The sequence below is a fragment of the Rhinolophus sinicus genome, linkage group LG11, assembly GCF_036562045.2.
Source record: "Rhinolophus sinicus isolate RSC01 linkage group LG11, ASM3656204v1, whole genome shotgun sequence".
Taxonomy (NCBI): domain Eukaryota; kingdom Metazoa; phylum Chordata; class Mammalia; order Chiroptera; family Rhinolophidae; genus Rhinolophus; species Rhinolophus sinicus.
This window is the reverse complement of record NC_133760.1, coordinates 6,892,882-6,911,398: the sequence shown is the minus strand read 5'-3', so window position 1 is coordinate 6,911,398 and position 18,517 is coordinate 6,892,882. Positions and strand designations below refer to the sequence as shown.

At 51.9% G+C, this 18,517-nt stretch overlaps 1 protein-coding gene across 6 annotated transcripts in view; it reads left to right on the top strand.

The window, feature by feature from the left end:
• Positions 1-14,705, top strand: part of BICRA (BRD4 interacting chromatin remodeling complex associated protein) — a 74,652-nt gene extending 59,947 nt beyond the window's left edge. For 4 of the 6 annotated variants that reach the window (XM_074316178.1, XM_074316179.1, XM_074316180.1 and 1 more), the window contains 8 exons: positions 8,060-8,692; positions 8,857-9,037; positions 9,325-9,434; positions 10,387-10,448; positions 11,534-11,682; positions 11,803-11,897; positions 12,061-12,163; positions 12,724-14,705. In XM_074316178.1, the coding sequence (XP_074172279.1) occupies positions 8,060-8,692; positions 8,857-9,037; positions 9,325-9,434; positions 10,387-10,448; positions 11,534-11,682; positions 11,803-11,897; positions 12,061-12,163; positions 12,724-13,829 (2,439 nt within the window). In that variant the 3' untranslated portion in view covers positions 13,830-14,705. The remainder of the gene's footprint in view (positions 1-8,059; positions 8,693-8,856; positions 9,038-9,324; positions 9,435-10,386; positions 10,449-11,533; positions 11,683-11,802; positions 11,898-12,060; positions 12,164-12,723) is intronic. The other 2 variants (XM_074316181.1, XM_074316182.1) reach the window with 2 other exon arrangements.
• The last annotated feature ends 3,812 nt before the right edge of the window (positions 14,706-18,517 follow it).

Genomic DNA, 18,517 nt, shown 5'->3' with positions numbered 1-18,517 from the left:
TACGAAAATGGTAGCATAGTCTGCATACAGGTTTGCACCTTGCTTTTATCATTTAAAAATTCATCTTGGAGACTACTTGGTTCTTTATATGACTACACAGTGTTCCGTTGTGTGGGTGGGCTGCTATTTATTTAACCAGTCCTTGTTCTTGGGCATTTTGGTCACTTCCGTTCTTGAGCTATTGTGAGCAAGGCTGCAAACAATGACTAATATGTCACTTTGTAGGGTAAGTTCTTAAAAAGGAAATTGCTGGGTCCAAGAGCACGTGTGTTTGTAGTTTTGACAGATATTGCCAAATTGCTCTCCATGGAGTGTAAATCGGTTTAACCTTGATCAGCAATATATCATCTGTGCCTGTTTTCCCACAACCTCCACGGTGTATTGAATTTGGCCAGTCTGGTAGGCGAAAAATAGTATCTTGTTTTGTTTTCATTTGCATTTCTTTGACTCTGAACGCGGCTGGGCAGATTTTCATGGACTTAGAGCTATTTGTGTTTTCTACGGAATTGTCTGTTCATACCTTTTGCCATTTTAAAATTTGGGATACTGGTCATTTTGTTATTGATTTGTAGAAATTCTTTACATATTAAGAAAATCAGCTTTTGTCTCGTGGGTCATAAGCACATGAGAGGTTAGGGAGAGCCAGCGTCCTTTTATTCTAGAGGGGAGGATGTTGTAGTCATTCAAAAAGGACTAGTGGCCAGGTAGTGGCCAGGTAGGCTAGGTAGGGAGAGGAAGGCATAGCATCAGCAAGGCCCAGGATGGCAGACATCAGGCTGGGCCTTGGCTTAAACCAGTCATGATTTCACTCTCATGTGATTTCAGTGCCGTGTGACTTGAAGCAACCAGTTTCTTCATTCCATCAACAGATGTTTGGGAAGGGAGGGGGCCGCTTAGTGTGTGTCTCCGGCCGTGTGTTGCCCGAGCACAAGGAACTGCTGAGCCTTCATGTCCTCATCTGGGAAAAGGGATAATAGTTTCTTACAGGTCTATTAGGAGGAGTAAATGAGTTAATACATGCTTCGCACAGAGTAAGCACTTGATAAATAGTTGTTATTATCATTATTACCATTATTATCATTATTATTATTATAGCTGTTGTCACAGGTAGAGCACGGGTCCAGTCCTGAGGGACAGGGGCTACGATGGCATCAGGCCGTCTCTACACAGGGAGGAACAACAGGCAGAAGGAGTAGGGGAGGGACGAGGGGCGCCGGGCCTGTGAGAAACCCACACTGGAAGTACTGTTGCTAGAGTGGCTCCCACGCAGGCCTGGGTCCCTTCGGCAAGTGGCTTCCCCTCTCTGAGCCTCCGTTCTCCGCTGGCACCTGGGGCTGGCAGGGTCCCTTCTGCTCAGCACTGTGGTGGAGAGCAGTCCAGAGCACATTTGTCCTGTGCCATTTCAACGTGTACACTTGGCGGGCACCTGCTGTGTGCCAGGTGTTTGTCTACACTCTGTCCTCGGGTGCCAAACCATCCCAGGTGACCTAGTACTGAGGAGGTTCTTGGGATACAGGGCTTTCTGTTTTAAGATGGAGACAGTGCAAACACGCGAACAGAAGGTTTTGTCTGTTGTGTCCCTGCTGTATGCCCAGTGCCCAGAACAGTACTCGGCACACAGCGGACAGCAGTGAGCACTGACTAAGTAAATGCCTCAGGGAGGGAGTCTGCCCACACATACAAGCACCTGCTCTGTTCTGGGTGCACCACCGTGAAATCAGAGGGCGTGCCATGATTAATGGGCACCAGATGTGGTGTGAAAACCACTGTCTGGGAGGATTGTGGGGTGGTAGCAGGGACAGGAACCCTGGAGCCCCGGCTCTGCCACTTAAAGGCTGTATGACCTTAGGCAAGTCACTTGCTTCTCTGTGCCTCAGTTTCCTTGCCTGTAAAATGAGGATGATGATAATAGTATCTACTCCACAGGGTTATTGTGAGGGATAAACAAATTAATATATGTAAAGTGCTTGAACAGGGTTGGCATGTTGAAAGTCCTGCAAAGTGAAAGAAGCCAGGCAAATGTCCTCTAAAGGGCCAAGTGTAAACATTTCAGGCTTGACGGGTCTCTGTCATTACAGCAGTCGCCCCTTATCCACAGGGGATACGTTCCAAGACCCCCAGTGGATGCCTGAAACCACAGACAGTACCTAACTCTATATATGCTATGTTTCTTTCCTATACATACGTACCTATGATAAAGTTTAATTTGTAAATTAGGCTCAGTAGGAAACTAACAACACTAACTGATAATCAAGTGGAACAGTTATAACAGTATGTGTACACTGTAATAAAAGTTACATCAATAGCTGTGGGGCTTTAGTAAGTAAAATCAGGGTGACTTGAACACAAGCACTGCAGTACCATGACAGTCAATCTGCTAAGCGTGATGGCTGCTACGTAAGTGAGTATGTGCAGCATGGAGACGCTGGGCAAAGGGATAATTCACATCCCAGGTGGGATGAGCAAGGTGGCACAAGATTTCATCACATTCCTCAGAATGGTACACAATTTAAAACTTCAGAATTGTTTTTCTGGACTTTTCCATTTAATATTTTTGGACTGCCTTTGACCTCAGGCAACTGAAACCCCAGAAAATGAAAACTCAGATAAGGGGGAGAATACTGTATAGTGCAAAAGCAGCTATAGAGCATCCATAAAAGAATGAGCATGGGCATGTTCCAATAAAACTTTATTGATGGACACGGAAACTTGAATTTCATATCGTTTTCACAAGTCACAAAATATTATTCTTGATTTTTTTTAAAGCATTTAAAAATGTAAAAACTATTCTTAGCTTGTAGACCATAGAAAATGGTAGGCCAAGCGGGGTGGCAGGCCAGATTTGACCTAGGGGCCATGTTTTGCTGACCCTTTTGATACCTTCATTTCATTAGATGAACACACCATGATTTATTTATTCAGTCCCCTGTTCATGACTACTTAAGGTGGTTGCCTGTGTAATTGTTAACAAACAACACTCATAAGTATTCTTGTACCCACATTTTGCACACATGAAAATACGAGATATGATCAAAAATATGGTGAATGTTTAAATAAAAAAAATTATTACAGTAAAAGACACATTGCCATCAATCTCCCTCAAAATACTCCCCCTTACTTCAAACACGCTTGCCCCATCGTTCTTGCCACTTTTCTAAAGCAGTTCTGGAAGTGTCTTTTGTGAGTATCTTTAGTCGTGCTGTCATGAATTGATTCAAAACATTTACCTTTCATAGCCATTTTGGCTTTGGGGAAGAGCCAGAAGTCTCCCGGTGCCAGATCCGGTGAATAAGGCAGATGATGTTAATGTTTTTATTTGACATAAATTGCCATACACCAGAAGCGATGTGTGACACGGAGTGTTGTCATGATGGAGGATGAAGTAAAGATACTCATGAAAGAGGACTTCCAGAGCTGCTTCAGAAAGTGGCAGGAACGATGGTGTGAGTTCGAGGCGAGGGGGAGTCTTTTGAGGGGGATTAATGGCAATGTGTCTTTTACTGTAATAATTTTTTTTTAATTGGGGAACAATGTGTTTTTCCAGGACCCATCAGCTCCATGTCAAGTCATTGTTTTTCAATCTAGTTATGGGGGGGCACAGCTCACTGGTCCATGTGGGAATCAAACTGGCGACCTTGGTGTTATGAGAGCTGTGCTCTAACCACTGAGCTAATTGGCCGGCTGCCCATCAGCGGCTCAGCTCCAAGCTCAAGAATTTGTTTCTCACTGGCCCATGTGGAAATCGAACTGGCGACCTTGGTGTTATGAGCGCCACGCTCCAACTACTGAGCCATCGGCCACCCAAATTTTTTTTAATTTAAGCATTCACTGTATTTTTTTATCATACCTAAAAACTGTAGGGTACATTTCTAGAAACAGAAGTTGGATTAGAGAGTATCTGTGCTTTCCAAACATTTTAGAAAAAGCGCTAACCTGGTTGGTTGCTCCTCCATGAGGTTCGTGCCTGGGGAGGCTTCTGGAAGCTTCATCAACCCCAGATCAGCAAGCAACTTGCTCCCCGCCAGGCTGGAAAATGCCACCCCTCCTGCACGTTTCTCTGATTCTTCATGAAGTTGAGCGTCTTGCCATCTACACGTGGGCAGTTGGAATCTCGGTAAACAGTCCACTCGTGTGGTAGTTTAAAAAAAAATGATTATAAAAAATAATTTCATGCTCATTTAGAGAATTTAGAAAATATACAACAGCACAGAGAAGGAAAATGAATTGCCTGTGATCCCACCATGTAGGAATCACTGGTAACATTTTTTGGCATGAAGCTTCTTTTTTTTTTTTTTAGCCTTTTTTTTTTTCCTTCTCATCCATTTAAAATGTTTTTCATTTTTTAAATTAGGTATTATATTCACATGGTTCAATCATCAAAGAGCATTTTTTAAAGTACAGGGGGAAAGTGTCCCACCCCATGCGTGCGTGTTCAACCACGGGCCCCTCCACTATATCCACAGTACCTCATTTTTCGTCTGTCCTTCCAGGTCTTTGTGCATATATAGCCTCGTGCACATATGGGTTTACATTTCTCTCTGCCCGGAAGCTAGCACATGACAGTCGCCCTCCCCCACCCCCCACCACACACACACACATCTGCGGATCTCGCACCCACGGATTCAACCAACCGCAAATCAGAAATATTCGGGGACAATACCAGAAAGTTAATCCCTAAACAATACAGTATCACAATATAGTGTTCACATTGTATGAGGTATTGTAGGTAATTTAGAGATGATTTAAAGTATACGGGAGGATGTATGTAGGTTATATGCAAATACAACAACATTTTATATAAAGGATTTGAGCATCTGTGGATTTTGGTATCCGTGGGGGGTCCTGGAACCAATCCCCATGTCCCCAGTAAATGCTATATTGATGCACCTTAGATCATGTTTAGTGTCGGCCTTGGCCTTCCACACAGAGCTGCAGTAAACAACTTGGTCACGTGTTACTTGCAGCGCGAGCAGGTTTATCTGTCTGGTCACTTTCTGGAAGCCTATGTTCTTGATCAAAGCAAATGTGCACCTATAATTTAGATATAATTTGCTGAATTGCATTCCTTTGGAGTTGTAGACAATTGTGCCAGGTTAGACCCCCACAGGCAATATACAAGAGTGTCTTTATGGGACTTATGGCTTATTCCTAGTGTGATGAGTGAACGTGGTTCCATAGGGTGCTTTCAGTTTGCATTTCTTTTTTTACAAGTGCAGTTGAGCTTCTCTTGAAATACATAAATCTTTTGTGTTTCCTTTTCTGTGCACTGTCTGGTCATATCCTTTGCCCCCCATTTCTCACTGATTGTTATTCTTAGGGGTTTTTAAAGGCTCTTTATATATGAGAGAGATGAACTTTGTGCTGTGAATTAGAAATATATCCCCCAGTATATCATTTGTTTTTTGACTTGGTTTGGGTGTATATGTGTGTCTGCATGCACGTGTGTATTGTTTGTCTCTGCATTTTTAATGGATAGAGTAAAATTTGGGGGGCTATTTTTAAACTTCATTTTAAAATCATTTCAAACATACAGCAAAGTTGCAAGAATAGTACAAAGAATTAATGGGCATTCTTTACTCTTTAACCAGTTGTATTAGTTATGTATTGCTGTGTAACAGATGTATTGCTGTGTAACACAGCCGCTTACAAGAACAAACATTATCTCATCTCAGACGGTTTCTAAGGATCAGGAATCTGGAAGTAGATTAGCTGGAGTATTCTGGCTCGCCATCTCTCATGGAGTCAAGATGTCAACCAGGGCTGCAGTCATCTGAAGGCTTGACTGCGCTGGAGAATCTGCTTCCAAGATGGTGCACTCATGTGGCTGTTCGCAGGGGGCCTCAGCTCCTCCCTATATGGGCCTCTGCAAAGGGTAGCCCATGGCACATTTCACAGCACCTTTCCTCAGAGTGAGTGATCCAGCAGAGAGAGAGGGTGCCCAGGATGGAAGCCACAGTCTTTTTTATAACCTAACCTTGGAGGTAGCATATGATCACTTCTTCCAAATTCTATTGGTCACAGAGCCCAACACTGGTGCAGTGTCAGAGGAGATTGCTCACTGGGGTTCGTCTTAGAAACTGGCTGCCACACCAGACTTACCCACTGTAACTACTTTGCTACAATCCCTTTATCCTTAGCTCTCTCAATAGCATACATTTTTCTTCTGAATCATTTGAGAATAAATTGTAGACATCAGGCTCCTTTACTCTTTAATATTTTAGTAAAATATCTCAGCCATTAAGAACAAGAACATTCTCTTACTTGACCACAGTAGATAATGTTCAAATTTAGCAAATTTAGCATGGAGACAATGCTGTTATCTAATCCACTGTCCATAATGCAATTTAGCCAGTTGTCCAGCAATCGTGCAATATATTATTCTCCTTACTTCACTCAGCATTCTAGCGCTCTGTGCTGGCCACTTCACTCAGACCTCAGAAGCATGTGTTTAGGGTGTTGTGTAGTGGGCCAGCTCTCTTTGTCCTGACTCACTGCCATGGGCCATCTGGGTTGTTTTCCTACTTTCTCGCTTGTAAACACTCCCAGGCTGGATAGCCCTGGGAACCTCAATGATCCTTATCACAGATGCCTGGAGGGGGACTACTTCTTCATAAGTTGGGTCCCTTTCAAAGTCACCAAACCAAATTGCCTCCAAGAGGAGTTATGCAGGTGACAATCTCACCAGCCCCTTGTGAGAGCCAAGGGCTGCCCGTCTGATCTCTCCTTAGGGCTGGCAAGCCTTTGAGGATGTATGGATTGAGTGATTGATTGGTTTGTTTTGAGAAGTTATTCTAGGCCGAGCTTGGAAAGGATGCTGGAAGGGGCTTGGAGGCGTAAAGCAAGTCATGACTCTGAAATCATGAGTCGGCCCACTTTGAGGGCTCGAAGCAGAGTCCCAGCTTTGGAGCCTAGCAGCACTGGGTGGCCTCGGGCTAGTCCCCTGAGCCCTCTGAGCCTGTGTCCTCAGTCAGCCTTGAAGTCCTGGATGGCAGTAAGGCAGGGGGACTCTAGAACATTTATTTCCACTCTTGGCCTCAGTGTCTCATCTATGAAATGGGTCCAATATGATCACAGCTCTCAGGACTGTGGAAGACCACATGAGTGGACTCAGGTGGCCAGCTGTACTTGCTGGATCAGTGTGGGCTGTCATGGGGTGCACGTATTCTGTGACAGTGCCAGTGTCAGGTACACAGCTGGCACTTACTGGTTAAACAGCAGCTGCCAAGGTTATGATTCTTGGGGAGGTGACCCTTGCAGAGGGAGAGTGCAGGGGGTCTCTGGCTGAGGCGTGTTATAGGGTCACTGTGCCCATGTAACAGAACTAGTGCCCAGATCTTATACACCCACACTCACAGGTACACACACGTGCCCATACCTCCAGGCTCCCGAGGCACGCAGGTGGGCCTGCAGCCCTGGTCATGCAGGACCTGGACATTTAGAAGGGAGCCCAGGATTTACAGGCTGGTGTCCAGAGGGACAAGCCCTGCCCCTCAGTTGCCATCCTTGTCCTTGGCTCCCTGGATCCCTCAGACTCCACTGTGGCCTCCATGACCATCAGCCCCACACTCCAGTGCCCAGCTGCGTTGGGGTTTTCCTTGGTTAGCTAGGCAGTCAGGCTGGGGCTGGCTGCTGGGACGCCGCCCACAGCGCCTTCTCCCCCCTCGCTGCTTGTGCTGTGCTCCTGTTCCCTGGCCCCTCGCCTCCCTGCTGGGCAGCTGGTGTGGTGTCGCCTGCTGCTTCCTCCGCTGCTGCCCCCAAAACCCTGCAGAGCTCGCCTTCATCTGGGGGGATTGGGGAGATGGGGCACAAGGGGAGGGGGTGAGATCAGAGGGCTGAGGTATGGAGGGGATGAGGTGGGGGACATATGCAGGGGTGCGGTGGGGAGTTGAGAAATGAGAGGCGGGGAGGATAACCATGGTGGGGTCCTTTCAGGACAAGGGGTGGCTAAGAAGGGGGGTTTCTGGTGGGAGTGGCCCGGGTCCCCAGTGTCTTGGGGCAGTGGGAGCCAAGGTTGGTTCTGACCCCTGCCCCCTCCCCTCTACCTCCCTCCCCTGCCCAGATCCCAGCAGCAGCTCCACTGAAGGGCCCAGGCCCCTCGTCATCCCCATCACTACCTCACCAGGCCCCTCTGGGGGACAGCCCCCACTTGCCCTCCCCACACCCAGCCCGGCCCCCTTCCCGTCCACCCTCCCGACCCCACTCCCGTCCTCCCTCCCAGCCCCAGAGCTTGTCCCGCCCACCCTCAGAGCCCGCCCTGCACCCTTGCCCCCCACCCCAGGTCCCGCCCACTCTGCCTGGCATCTTTGTCATCCAGAACCAGCTGGGCGTACCCCCACCAGCCAGCACCCCTGCCCCCATTGCCCCAGGTCCACCCCAGCCCCCTCTTCGCCCCTCCTCCCAGCCCCCTGAGGGGCCACTGCCCCCAGCCCCCCACCTCCCTCCGTCTTCCACCTCCTCTGTTGTGGCCTCCTCGGAGACATCTACCAGACTGCCAGCCCCTACGCCGCCTGACTTCCAGCTCCAGTTCCCGCCTAGCCAGGGACCCCACAAGTCCCCCACACCCCCTCCAACCCTCCATCTGGTCCCTGAGCCCGCAGCGCCCCCCCCACTGCCTCCTCGGACCTTCCAGATGGTGACCGCCCCCTTCCCGGCGCTGCCCCAGCCGAAGGCTCTTCTGGAAAGATTTCACCAGGTAATTGAGGCAGGGACCAGCCCCACCGCACGTTCCACAAGCTCCCCAGCCCTCCTCCTGTAGTCTAATCGGAGCCCTCCCACTCCACCCCCAGCCCTGGTGCCCGGCCACCCCACTCCTAGCGTGTGCCTCCCCACCCCTCAACCACCTGTCCCCCTCCTCAGGTGCCGTCTGGAATCCTTCTCCAGAGCAAAGCCGGGGGACCCCCCACCGCCCCACAGACCTCCGCCAGCCTGGGGCCCCTCGCCAGCCCCACTGCCTCTGTGCTGGTCAGCGGGCAGGTCCCATCCGGGACCCCCACCGCGCCCAACCATCCCCCTGCCCCGGCACCCATGGCCACCGCAGGTAGGGGCGAGGTAGCTCATGCAATAGAGATGGGGGCCTGAAGGTGGGTGGGGGGCTAATCTGTGGGTATGTGGACCCAAGGGGTCACCCAGCCCTCCGGGGCCTGGAAAAGTGGAGGAGGAAGGGCTGTCCCCCAGGCCCAAGGGGGCACTCGCTCCAGGGCTGGCGGGGCTGCCGAGGCAAAAGAACCAGAGGAAAGTGGGGTGCAGGCTTGGGGGTCATGTTTGAGGAGGTGGCCTCCATGCCGGTGACCTCTGAGCCCTGTCTGCCCCCACCCCTGCCCTCAGGCCTCCCTCCTCTGCTTCCTGCCGAGAGCAAAGCTTTTGCCAGCAACCTCCCAACTCTGGGTGTAGCCAAGGCCACTGTATCCGGGCCGGGGAAGTCCTCCGGGCTGCAGGTAAGGGGCTGCCAGATTGGAGGGCTAGGACCAGAGCGACATTGCCAGGGAACTAGGGAAGGAGCTGGTGGGGCAGGAAGGGGCAGGAGAGGCTGACGGACAGGTGTTCAGGGATGGGCAGCTGAGACAAATCCAGACGGTGGGGGAAAGCAGGACAGTCTGGGCAGGGGCATGCAAGAGACCTGCAGACACCAAGACAACAGGGTGACAATAGGCAAGATGGCCTGAATGAGACCCCAAGATGGTCACGGGACAGAAACAAGTGACTGTCAGGTGTCAGCTCAGGACCGGTGGGGTGAGACAGGTGGATGAGAGATGCAAGAGGAAGGAGCAGGTGAGACCCTAGACAGAGGGGCAGGGGTGGGTTGGGGGAGACTGAGGCAGAGACCACCTGTCGGAAATGGGGGGGGTTGGGTTATGAAGACAAGAACATGTCAACAGAGATGAGACAAGTGGGTGGAGGGACCAGCACCCAAGAGGTTGGGAGAGACTTAGAGACAAGCTTCACGAGAGGCCGAGAGGAAGACGGCACGAGAGAGAAATCAAAGTGATGAGATCTGAGGAGTCATTTGTGCAAATCAAGACACCAGAAAATGGCAGGCGAGACAGAGGCCTAATGATGAGCAGGGAGGGAGACACCAGAAGTTTGACTGGTGTCTAGACCCGAAGGCAGGCAGAGGCCAAGAGACTCACATGAGAAGGGGCTGAGGGGACCCTTGCTGAGGGTGCCAAGGATCATGCCTGTCACCCTCTCCTCGCCACATCCCCCACCTGAGCACAGTCCAGGTCTTCCCCACAGGTTGAGTGTGATGGGCAGGGTGCCAGGACCCCATCAGGGCGACAGCAGCTCCCTCCTGTCGGTGCCAGGCTGGGGATGAAGGGAGTCAGGGTGCCGAGGGAGGGAAGGCTTCTCCTCACTCACCTCTTCTCACCGACCCCCCCACCCCTGCAGTATGAGAGCAAGTTGAGTGGCCTGAAGAAACCACCCCCACTTCAGCCCAGCAAAGAAGCCTGGTAAGTGACAGCACCCTGTCCCTGGGTATCTTCCCCCCACCCCATCCTGCCTTCCAGGAGGCCTGGGAGCCGGTGTGGGGACCACTCTTTAGGAGAGGGGTTAGGCAGGCCCCAGTGCAAATCCCCACTCTACCTCCTGTTAGCCCTGTGGCTACAGGCAGTGCTGTTTCCCTCACGTACCCTCAGTTTCCCCCTCCGGAAAATGGGGTAGTAATAGTGATAATAGGCTGACGGGTGAGGATTCGAAGAGACTGTGTTAAGAGCACTCATGTGGCACCACTAGGCTGCTAGCTTCAAGCGGGAGGGATTGGCGTGGCTTGGTCACTGCTGCATCCTCAGCACCTCAGAAAGGGCTGGGCAGTCAGTGCTTGGTGGCATGGGATGGGTAGGGGATGGGTACATGTTGGATGCTTGCATGCGTTCTCTCCCTCTCTTCTGCCATCCTTCCACCAAGAGTGTTGATTAGTGCCCAGTCCTGTGCTGGGTTCTGGAAATACAAGACAGACCAAGTCCTACCCCTGTCGTGTGTGGGGTCCTCTGATCTTCAGCATAGGGTGGCATGTCTGGTGGGGGAGACTGTCACACAATAAAGGGACATAATTCACTGTAATATGCACTAGGGTAGAAAGCCTGGTGACAGAACAGGATTTTACCTCCCAGCCAATCAACCAACCAACCTCCCTCCACCCCTCCCTAAGGTTGCTGTTGGGTCCCAGGCAGCGCGGGGCCATGCTGACCCCCGGTGGCCGGAGACAGTATAGCATGGAGGATGAGGTTCAGGCTCTGGCATCTGACTCCCAGCTCTGCCTCTTCCTCACTGTGTGTGCTTTGGGTCAGGGCACTGCACCTCTCCAGGCCTCGGCTTTCTCATCTGTGAAATGGGCATAATGTTAGCACCTACTTCCTTTGGTTGTCGCAAGAGATGCAGTGAGAGCAAGCATGGTCAGCACACAGCACCTGCTTTGGAAACATAAGCTTGCCCCTAATGTCTGTGTTGGGGGCTGGGGCTCAGGGTCCAGGAGAAACCATTCTCCTGGCCTCACCACCCGCTCTACGTGTGTGTGGTCTCTCCCCACCCACCCCAGTTTCCTGGAGCATTTGCACAAACATCAGGGCTCCGTCCTGCACCCGGACTACAAGACAGCCTTCCCCTCCTTCGAGGACGCCCTACATCGCCTCCTGCCCTACCACGTCTACCAGGGCGCTCTCCCCTCCCCCAACGACTACCACAGAGGTGAGGCCTCCCTAGGACTACCCCCATCCTGTACCTGCTGTGTGGAGGGGGCGGTGAGGTACCTCGCTTTGCCTGTCCGCCCCCAACCTCTGCCTCTGGACCTCTTCTCTTCCTCCGCAGTGGACGAGGAGTTTGAGACGGTTTCCACGCAGCTGCTGAAACGCACCCAGGCCATGCTCAACAAATACCGCCTCCTGCTCCTGGAAGAGTCCCGGGTAGGGTAGCCATCACCTTCCCGCTCACGCAGAGGGAGGGAGGCAGGGAGGATGGTGGTCAGATCACAGGAAGGACAGTTTGGAATCTACTCCCATCCATCCCGGTTACTCGCATCCCCTCCGTCCCGGCTTCTTCACTTGCCTATCTTCTCTCCCCTTTTAGAGGGTGAGCCCCTCGGCAGAGATGGTGATGATCGACCGAATGTTCATTCAGGAGGAGAAGACCACCCTTGCCTTGGACAAACAGCTGGCCAAGGAGAAGCCGGGTGAGAGGGGAAGGGAAGGAGAGGTGTCGCCCACTCTTACCGGGGCCCCAGAATTAGACTCGGGGGTGGAGGGAGTGGGCGTGGCCTCACCTTACCCCGCCACTAGGCGGCGCCCGAGCCCGACCTTCCTGCAGTAGCTGGTCTCCCCTGACCTATGGGAGCTGAGCTCCTCTTCTGTCATCACTGTGTCCCTTTCACCCCCTCAATCCTGGCATGGAGGGAACATTCTGCTACTCCCAGGGGAATAGAAAAGCAGGGGAGCAGCGCCAGGACTAAGGTGAAGCAAGCAAGGTGCCCAGGTTGCAAAATATAACATGACGTCTACTCTCAGGTGCCATCCCCCCTCCCCCAGTTGCACATTACGGGGATTTGGGAATTGCTGAGAAGGGTTGCACCCAGCAATGTGTCCCCAGCCCCTGATGAGTCAGGGGCTTAGCACAGGGCCTGGTGGATAGTAGGTACTCACTCGGTGCACACCAGTTTCTCTTAGCTCTGTTTTGAGCAAGTGCCCCATGCATTCCCTAACCCCAATGGGTTTTCTTGGCCCCTTGGTCCTACAGATGAGTACGTGTCTTCCTCGCGCTCTCTCGGCCTCCCTGTCACAGCCTCTTCTGAGGGACATCGGCTTCCCGGCCATGCCCCAGCACCATCCTCAGCATCTGGGACACCCGCCCAGCCCCCTCTGCACCTGCCCACCAAGCTCGTGATCCGGCACGGCGGGGCGGGCGGGTCCCCTTCCGTGACCTGGGCCCGGGCGTCTTCCTCCCTTTCTTCCTCGTCCTCCTCGTCCTCCGCTGCCTCCTCCCTGGACGCCGATGAGGATGGCCCAATGCCCTCCCGCAACCGCCCACCCATCAAGACTTACGAGGCCCGAAGCCGCATCGGCCTCAAGCTCAAGATCAAGCAGGAAGCTGGGCTCAGCAAGGTCGTCCACAACACGGCCCTGGACCCTGTGCACCAGCCCCCGCCGCCGCCTCCCGCTGCCCTCAAGGCGGCCGAGCCCCCACCCCGGCCCCCGCCACCACCCCAGACCACCAGCCAGATGAACGGCACTGTGGACCACCCACCACCGGCCACCACAGACCGCAAACCGCTAGCCCCAGCCCCACACTGCCCCCGCCTGCCCCTACGGAAGACATACCGGGAGAACGTGGAGGCTCTGGGCAGTGGGGTGGCTGAGGGGGCGGTGACGGGCAGGGCCCGGGGCAGCAGTCCAGCGCCACTGCCCACCAAAGTGGACGAAGCCACCAGCGGGCTGATCCGGGAGCTGGCTGCCGTGGAGGACGAGCTCTACCAGCGCATGCTGAAGGGAGCCCCTCCAGAGGCCACTGCCAGTGCGGGGCAGGGTAGTGGCAGCAGGGACCCCAGCTGGGAGGCACCCTCAGTGCCCCCCGCCAAAAGGCGCAAGTCTGAGTCCCCTGACGTGGACCAGGCTAGCTTCTCCAGCGACAGCCCGCAGGATGACACGCTCACGGAGCACCTCCAGAGCGCCATCGACAGCATCCTCAACCTCCAGCAGGCCCCTGGCCGGACAGCCGCACCCTCGTACCCACACGCCCCCCAGGCGGCGGGCACACCCGCCTCCCCATCACCCCTGCACAGGCCAGAGGCCTATCCCCCCTCCAGTCACAATGGCGGCCTTGGTGCCAGGACGTTGAACAGATAACACCGGGCTGCACTTCCCTTCCCTATCCCCTTGCTCCGTGTGGACACCAGGGGCAGCTGGGCATCTGACGTCAGCCTCCTGGGGGACATGAGCCGGGGATCCCCTGAGTTTTTCTTGCCTAAGTTATTTGAGTCACAAAGGCCTCCTCCCCCACCTCCTGCTTCAGCTGGGTTGTTGGGTGGGGGTCGTGGGTTTAGGGGAGGGGGCTGGAACTTAAAATGTCCCCCTGCCAAAGGAGGGGGTAATCCCGGTGTGTCATTTCCCATTTCTTCCCACTTCCTGCCACACTCCACCCCTCCATCCTGGGGACACGCGTGTGTTTGCCAGGGATGGGGGCACTCTGGTTATTCCCACTGCTCACGTGTGTCCGGGTACCTCTCGTTGATGTGCTTTCACGGATCCATGCCTGGAAGGCACTCAGAGCTGGGAGGGTCCTTGCAGGCCTCGCTCAGCCTTTCCCCACAGGCCATAAAAGGAAACGCAGGGAAGAGGCAGCTTGAGCCAGCATCTTAGAGCCCCGTGTGGGGGCGTGCCTCCGGGCATCGGTCACAGCCTTGTGTGTGCGTCCAGCTCTGTGTCCTGTGTCCCTGTGTGTGTGCTCGAGTGAGAGAGATTTAGACCCTTCCCGTCCCTCGACTGAAATCCGAGCACCTCCAAAACAGGAAACCGGGGTCTTCCACCCGCCCCCCCCAACCAGTCTTCCCCTCTGTTCTTCCTGCCCCCAGCCACCTGCGCCAGATTTTGAAATCTCGGAGACAAAACGTACTGTAAGATAAACTTTTTTGTACTGTATTTATTGTGTATAACGATTTTTTTAAAGAATTCTGTACATTTAGAACTCTTGTAAATTAAAAACCGATCCTTTTTTTAAAACTATTGACGCCCCCTCAAGCACCATTGCTTTTGGGTCTTTTGGGAGTTTAGAGTATGAGGTTGGGCCCAGACGTGGGTGGGGAGTGGGGTGGGGCAGGCTTATTCCACATATATTTGTTGAGCACCTACTTGGTGGCAGGCCCTGTTCCAGGCACAGGGGTGCAGTATGAACCGGGCAGATGAGTCCCTGCTCCGGAGGGTGGGGCGGGCTTATGAGTGGAGGAGGCAAACAGTGAACAGCTCAACCAAAGAGGCGATTTTTTGTTTTTTTAATTTCCATCTTCCCACCCCCTCCCCTTTGGCAATCGTCAGCTTGTTTTCTGTATCTATGGTTCCGTTTCTGTTTTGCTTTGTTTATTCATTTATTTTGTTTTCCCCGCCATTCTTGTTTCCGCTATTGCCAATACTGAAGAGGGAAGAGGCGGGTTACAGGGTTAGCTTCCGTCCAGCCTCTGGTGACAACATTTTTGCCAACTGATGAATATATCACCTTGTTTTGTGTGTGTTTCTGTTTAAAGACACCTTATTGTTGATTCATTCACATTGAGCTCACCACCGACAGCATTTGGAATTCACACCTGAAGGAAACCCGTCCAACACACGTATTCTTCGTAAGGCACGTCACGGCCTTTTTGTCCATAGGAACACTAGATAGCATTAAGCACCACGCCTGGGGACCAGGGTTGTGGGGTGAGAGGCAAGGTCAGCGGGAGCAAGGGGGGGCCTATCGAGTAGGCCCTTGTGCTCCACGGTGATGACTCGGCTGTTACTGTGAGTGAGGCGGGAGCCGCACTGGAAGATTCTGAGCAGCATGGGCTGTGAGCTGACAGGTTTCCCAGGCGCCCTCTGGTGGCCGCGTGGGGAACACGGCTGAGTCGGAGCCCAGCGAGTGGACCCCAGGTGGGCAGTGGCGGGCAGACCCCAGCGATGGGCCCTTTCTCTGCAGGACCTTGGGGGTGTTTGTGGTGGAGAAGCTGATACATGGGGTCTCTTGGAAATGTACCACTCCCCTGCCTTGCTCTACACCTACTTCCCCCATGTGCAAAATAAAACCCTGAAAGAGAGCACAGTTCTTAACATTTTGGATCTCCATCCGTTCGGGGAAGACCCCACGTGGCCACGCCAAAAAAATTGACAGTGATTTGCACGGGCCGGGCCTCATTTCTGGAAGGCTGGCTGCACGCAGCCGGAGCAGAGGAACATGAAGACTGTCGTTTGGGGAGTAGTCACCGTGGGCGCTGCTCCAAGCCCTTCAGCTGTGTATCTTACCTGGTTCTCCCAGCAGCCCGTGTGGGAAAGGATAGCCCCATCCTGCAGGTAAGGAAACCAAGGCCCGGGGGAATGCAGTAAGTGGCAAGCTTGGCTACAAACTGGGTGGTCTGGCTGTGAGCCCACCATCTTCACGTCTGCAGACCCAGTTTCCAGTGAGCCCCAGGGGACAACAGCAAGGCCTTTGCAAGTGGGCTGCGCAGGAGCCAGAGACCCTCCCTCCTTCCACTGCCCCTGGAGAGGGGATCCAAACTGACCTCAGCTCCTACAAAGTAAGCCTTGCAGACCAAACTTCTTAGCTACTGCTCCCAGGTCCTGGAAGCAGCTCGGTGGCCATCTATATGGTTCCCTTTTCCACAGCTGAGCTATCTGGAAAAAGAGAGAGGCTCCAAAGGTTACTTCAGGGCCCAAGTCACCTGGGCGTAGAGCAGGATTGGAACCCAAGACTGACGGAGCCCAAAGTTCATTCACGTAACTACCAAGCTCACTGGCTGCCTTCTCCATCTTCCCCCCCCCCGCCCCCACTTATGGTAAAATATACATAATATAAATTTTACCATTTTACCATTTTTAAGTATACAGTTCAGTAGCATGAAGCACATTTACATTGTGTAATGATCACCACCATCCATCAGAACTTGTTTCATCTTGCAAAACTGTAACTCTGTCCCATTAAAAAATACCTTCCATCCCTCCTCCCGTCAGTCCCTGGCAACCACTACTCTACTTTCTGTCTCTATGGATCTGATGGCTCTAAACACCTCATATGAGTGAAATCATATAGTGTTTGTTAGGGAGCTGGCTTATTGCACTTGGCATAATAGCCCCAAGTTTCATCCATGTTGTAGAATGTGCCAGAATTTCTCCATCCAGTTTTGACAAATGGAGAAGGAGGAAGCTAGAGGGAAAAAAATCAACTGTAACTGAAAAAAATTAAAAATTTAAAAACTTTTTTAAAAAGGGAAAAAGATCTGAGCTTATGCCCTGAGGGAGGGGCTCCAGAGGCTGCAAGGGCATCAGGGAAGCTGGACGACACTGGGGACAGATCTCAGAGAGTCCCTGATTCAGAGAGCAGGGAGACAGCGAGATGAGACGGTAACCTCAGTTATTAAGGGCTCAAAGCGTATTTAATGAGGCAGTGTCGTGTCGACTCTCAGAGACATTTCACTCCACTGACTGCTTCCTAGAATATCTTTAAATGTATAAAATAAAACCCACAGGAATACAAAGGAACCAATTATACTGAAATACAGTTATCCATTTATTTCAAAACCCACAAATTGGTGACATGGTAATAGGGGCTGCTATTAATTACACACTAATTAGAAAGAGCAGGCGGTGGGTCTGATCATACTGAGTAAACAGTTACTGAAAATCTTTGAAACACCCAAAATGAGATGAAAACATCGGCGATTCATCTTAGTGACAGTGACACAGGTCCTGCTGATGCTATTGTGTTTTGTGGCTCACATTCATGGGTGAAAGAAAACCTGAATTTCAGTGTAAAGTCCAGATGTCATTTCCCCCCCCAGTCCAAGTTTATGGACCCTCCTGAACTTCATCTGAGGACACAGCAGGATGAGAGGCCCCAGGCAAGACATGAAAGCAAGGCTCTGCCTTCAGACAACTTGGTTGGACTCCTGTCTTTCCACTCCTGGTGCCAGAGAGACTGCTTCCTTGTACCTCAACTTCCCCATCTGAGAAATGGGATTAATAACAACAATAATATAACAGGACCTCACTTCCTAGGTGGGAGGGAGATGGTCCACGTCAAGCTTCTAGAATAGAGCCTGGCTCCTAGCAATTATAACATTAGTTGTCACTAAGTTCCAGGCCTTTTATTTACATGTATATCACCCCAATTATGTACATTATTGCATTTAACCAATTAAACATTTACTGAGTGCCTGCTGTGTGCCAGCAGACACTGGGGTGACAATAGTGAACACAACAGACCCAAGTCCCATTCCTCAGGGAGCTGACATTCTTACAGGGAGGAGGTTAAAAATAAGTAACATTAACAATAAACAAGCACAATCAATTTTTTTAAAAAAGGAAATAGGTAACACATATATTCTGGCCGTAGTGATAAGAGCTAAAAAGCAAAATGAAGTGGGGACTGGGGAGAGGAATGGGGGGGGCAGGACCCAAGGAAAGTGGTCCTGTGAAGTAAGACAGGTGGGGAAACTGAGGCTTGGAGAGGCAAAGTCACTTCCCTGTGGTTTTCTAGCAAGCAAGTAGCCGGGCTAGGACTGGACTCAGACCTTGTACGCTCTGAGTCCCACGCTGGGAGGAAAACCCAGCTCTGGACCTGGATTATTAGGGCTGATTTTTCTTAACCACCTACCATGGGCCAGGCGTGGCACTCAGCCCTGAACAACCTCTCTGGGTTTTCTGAATTCACTTTTCCAAGATTCAGTTATCTCACATGTAAAATGAGGGTAATAATACTTCTCTGGGATATTCTGAGAATTCAAAGAATTTAGAGTGGTTCTTGCACATAGGAAGCCCTCAGTAAACATTAGGGATTCATTCAACACATACTT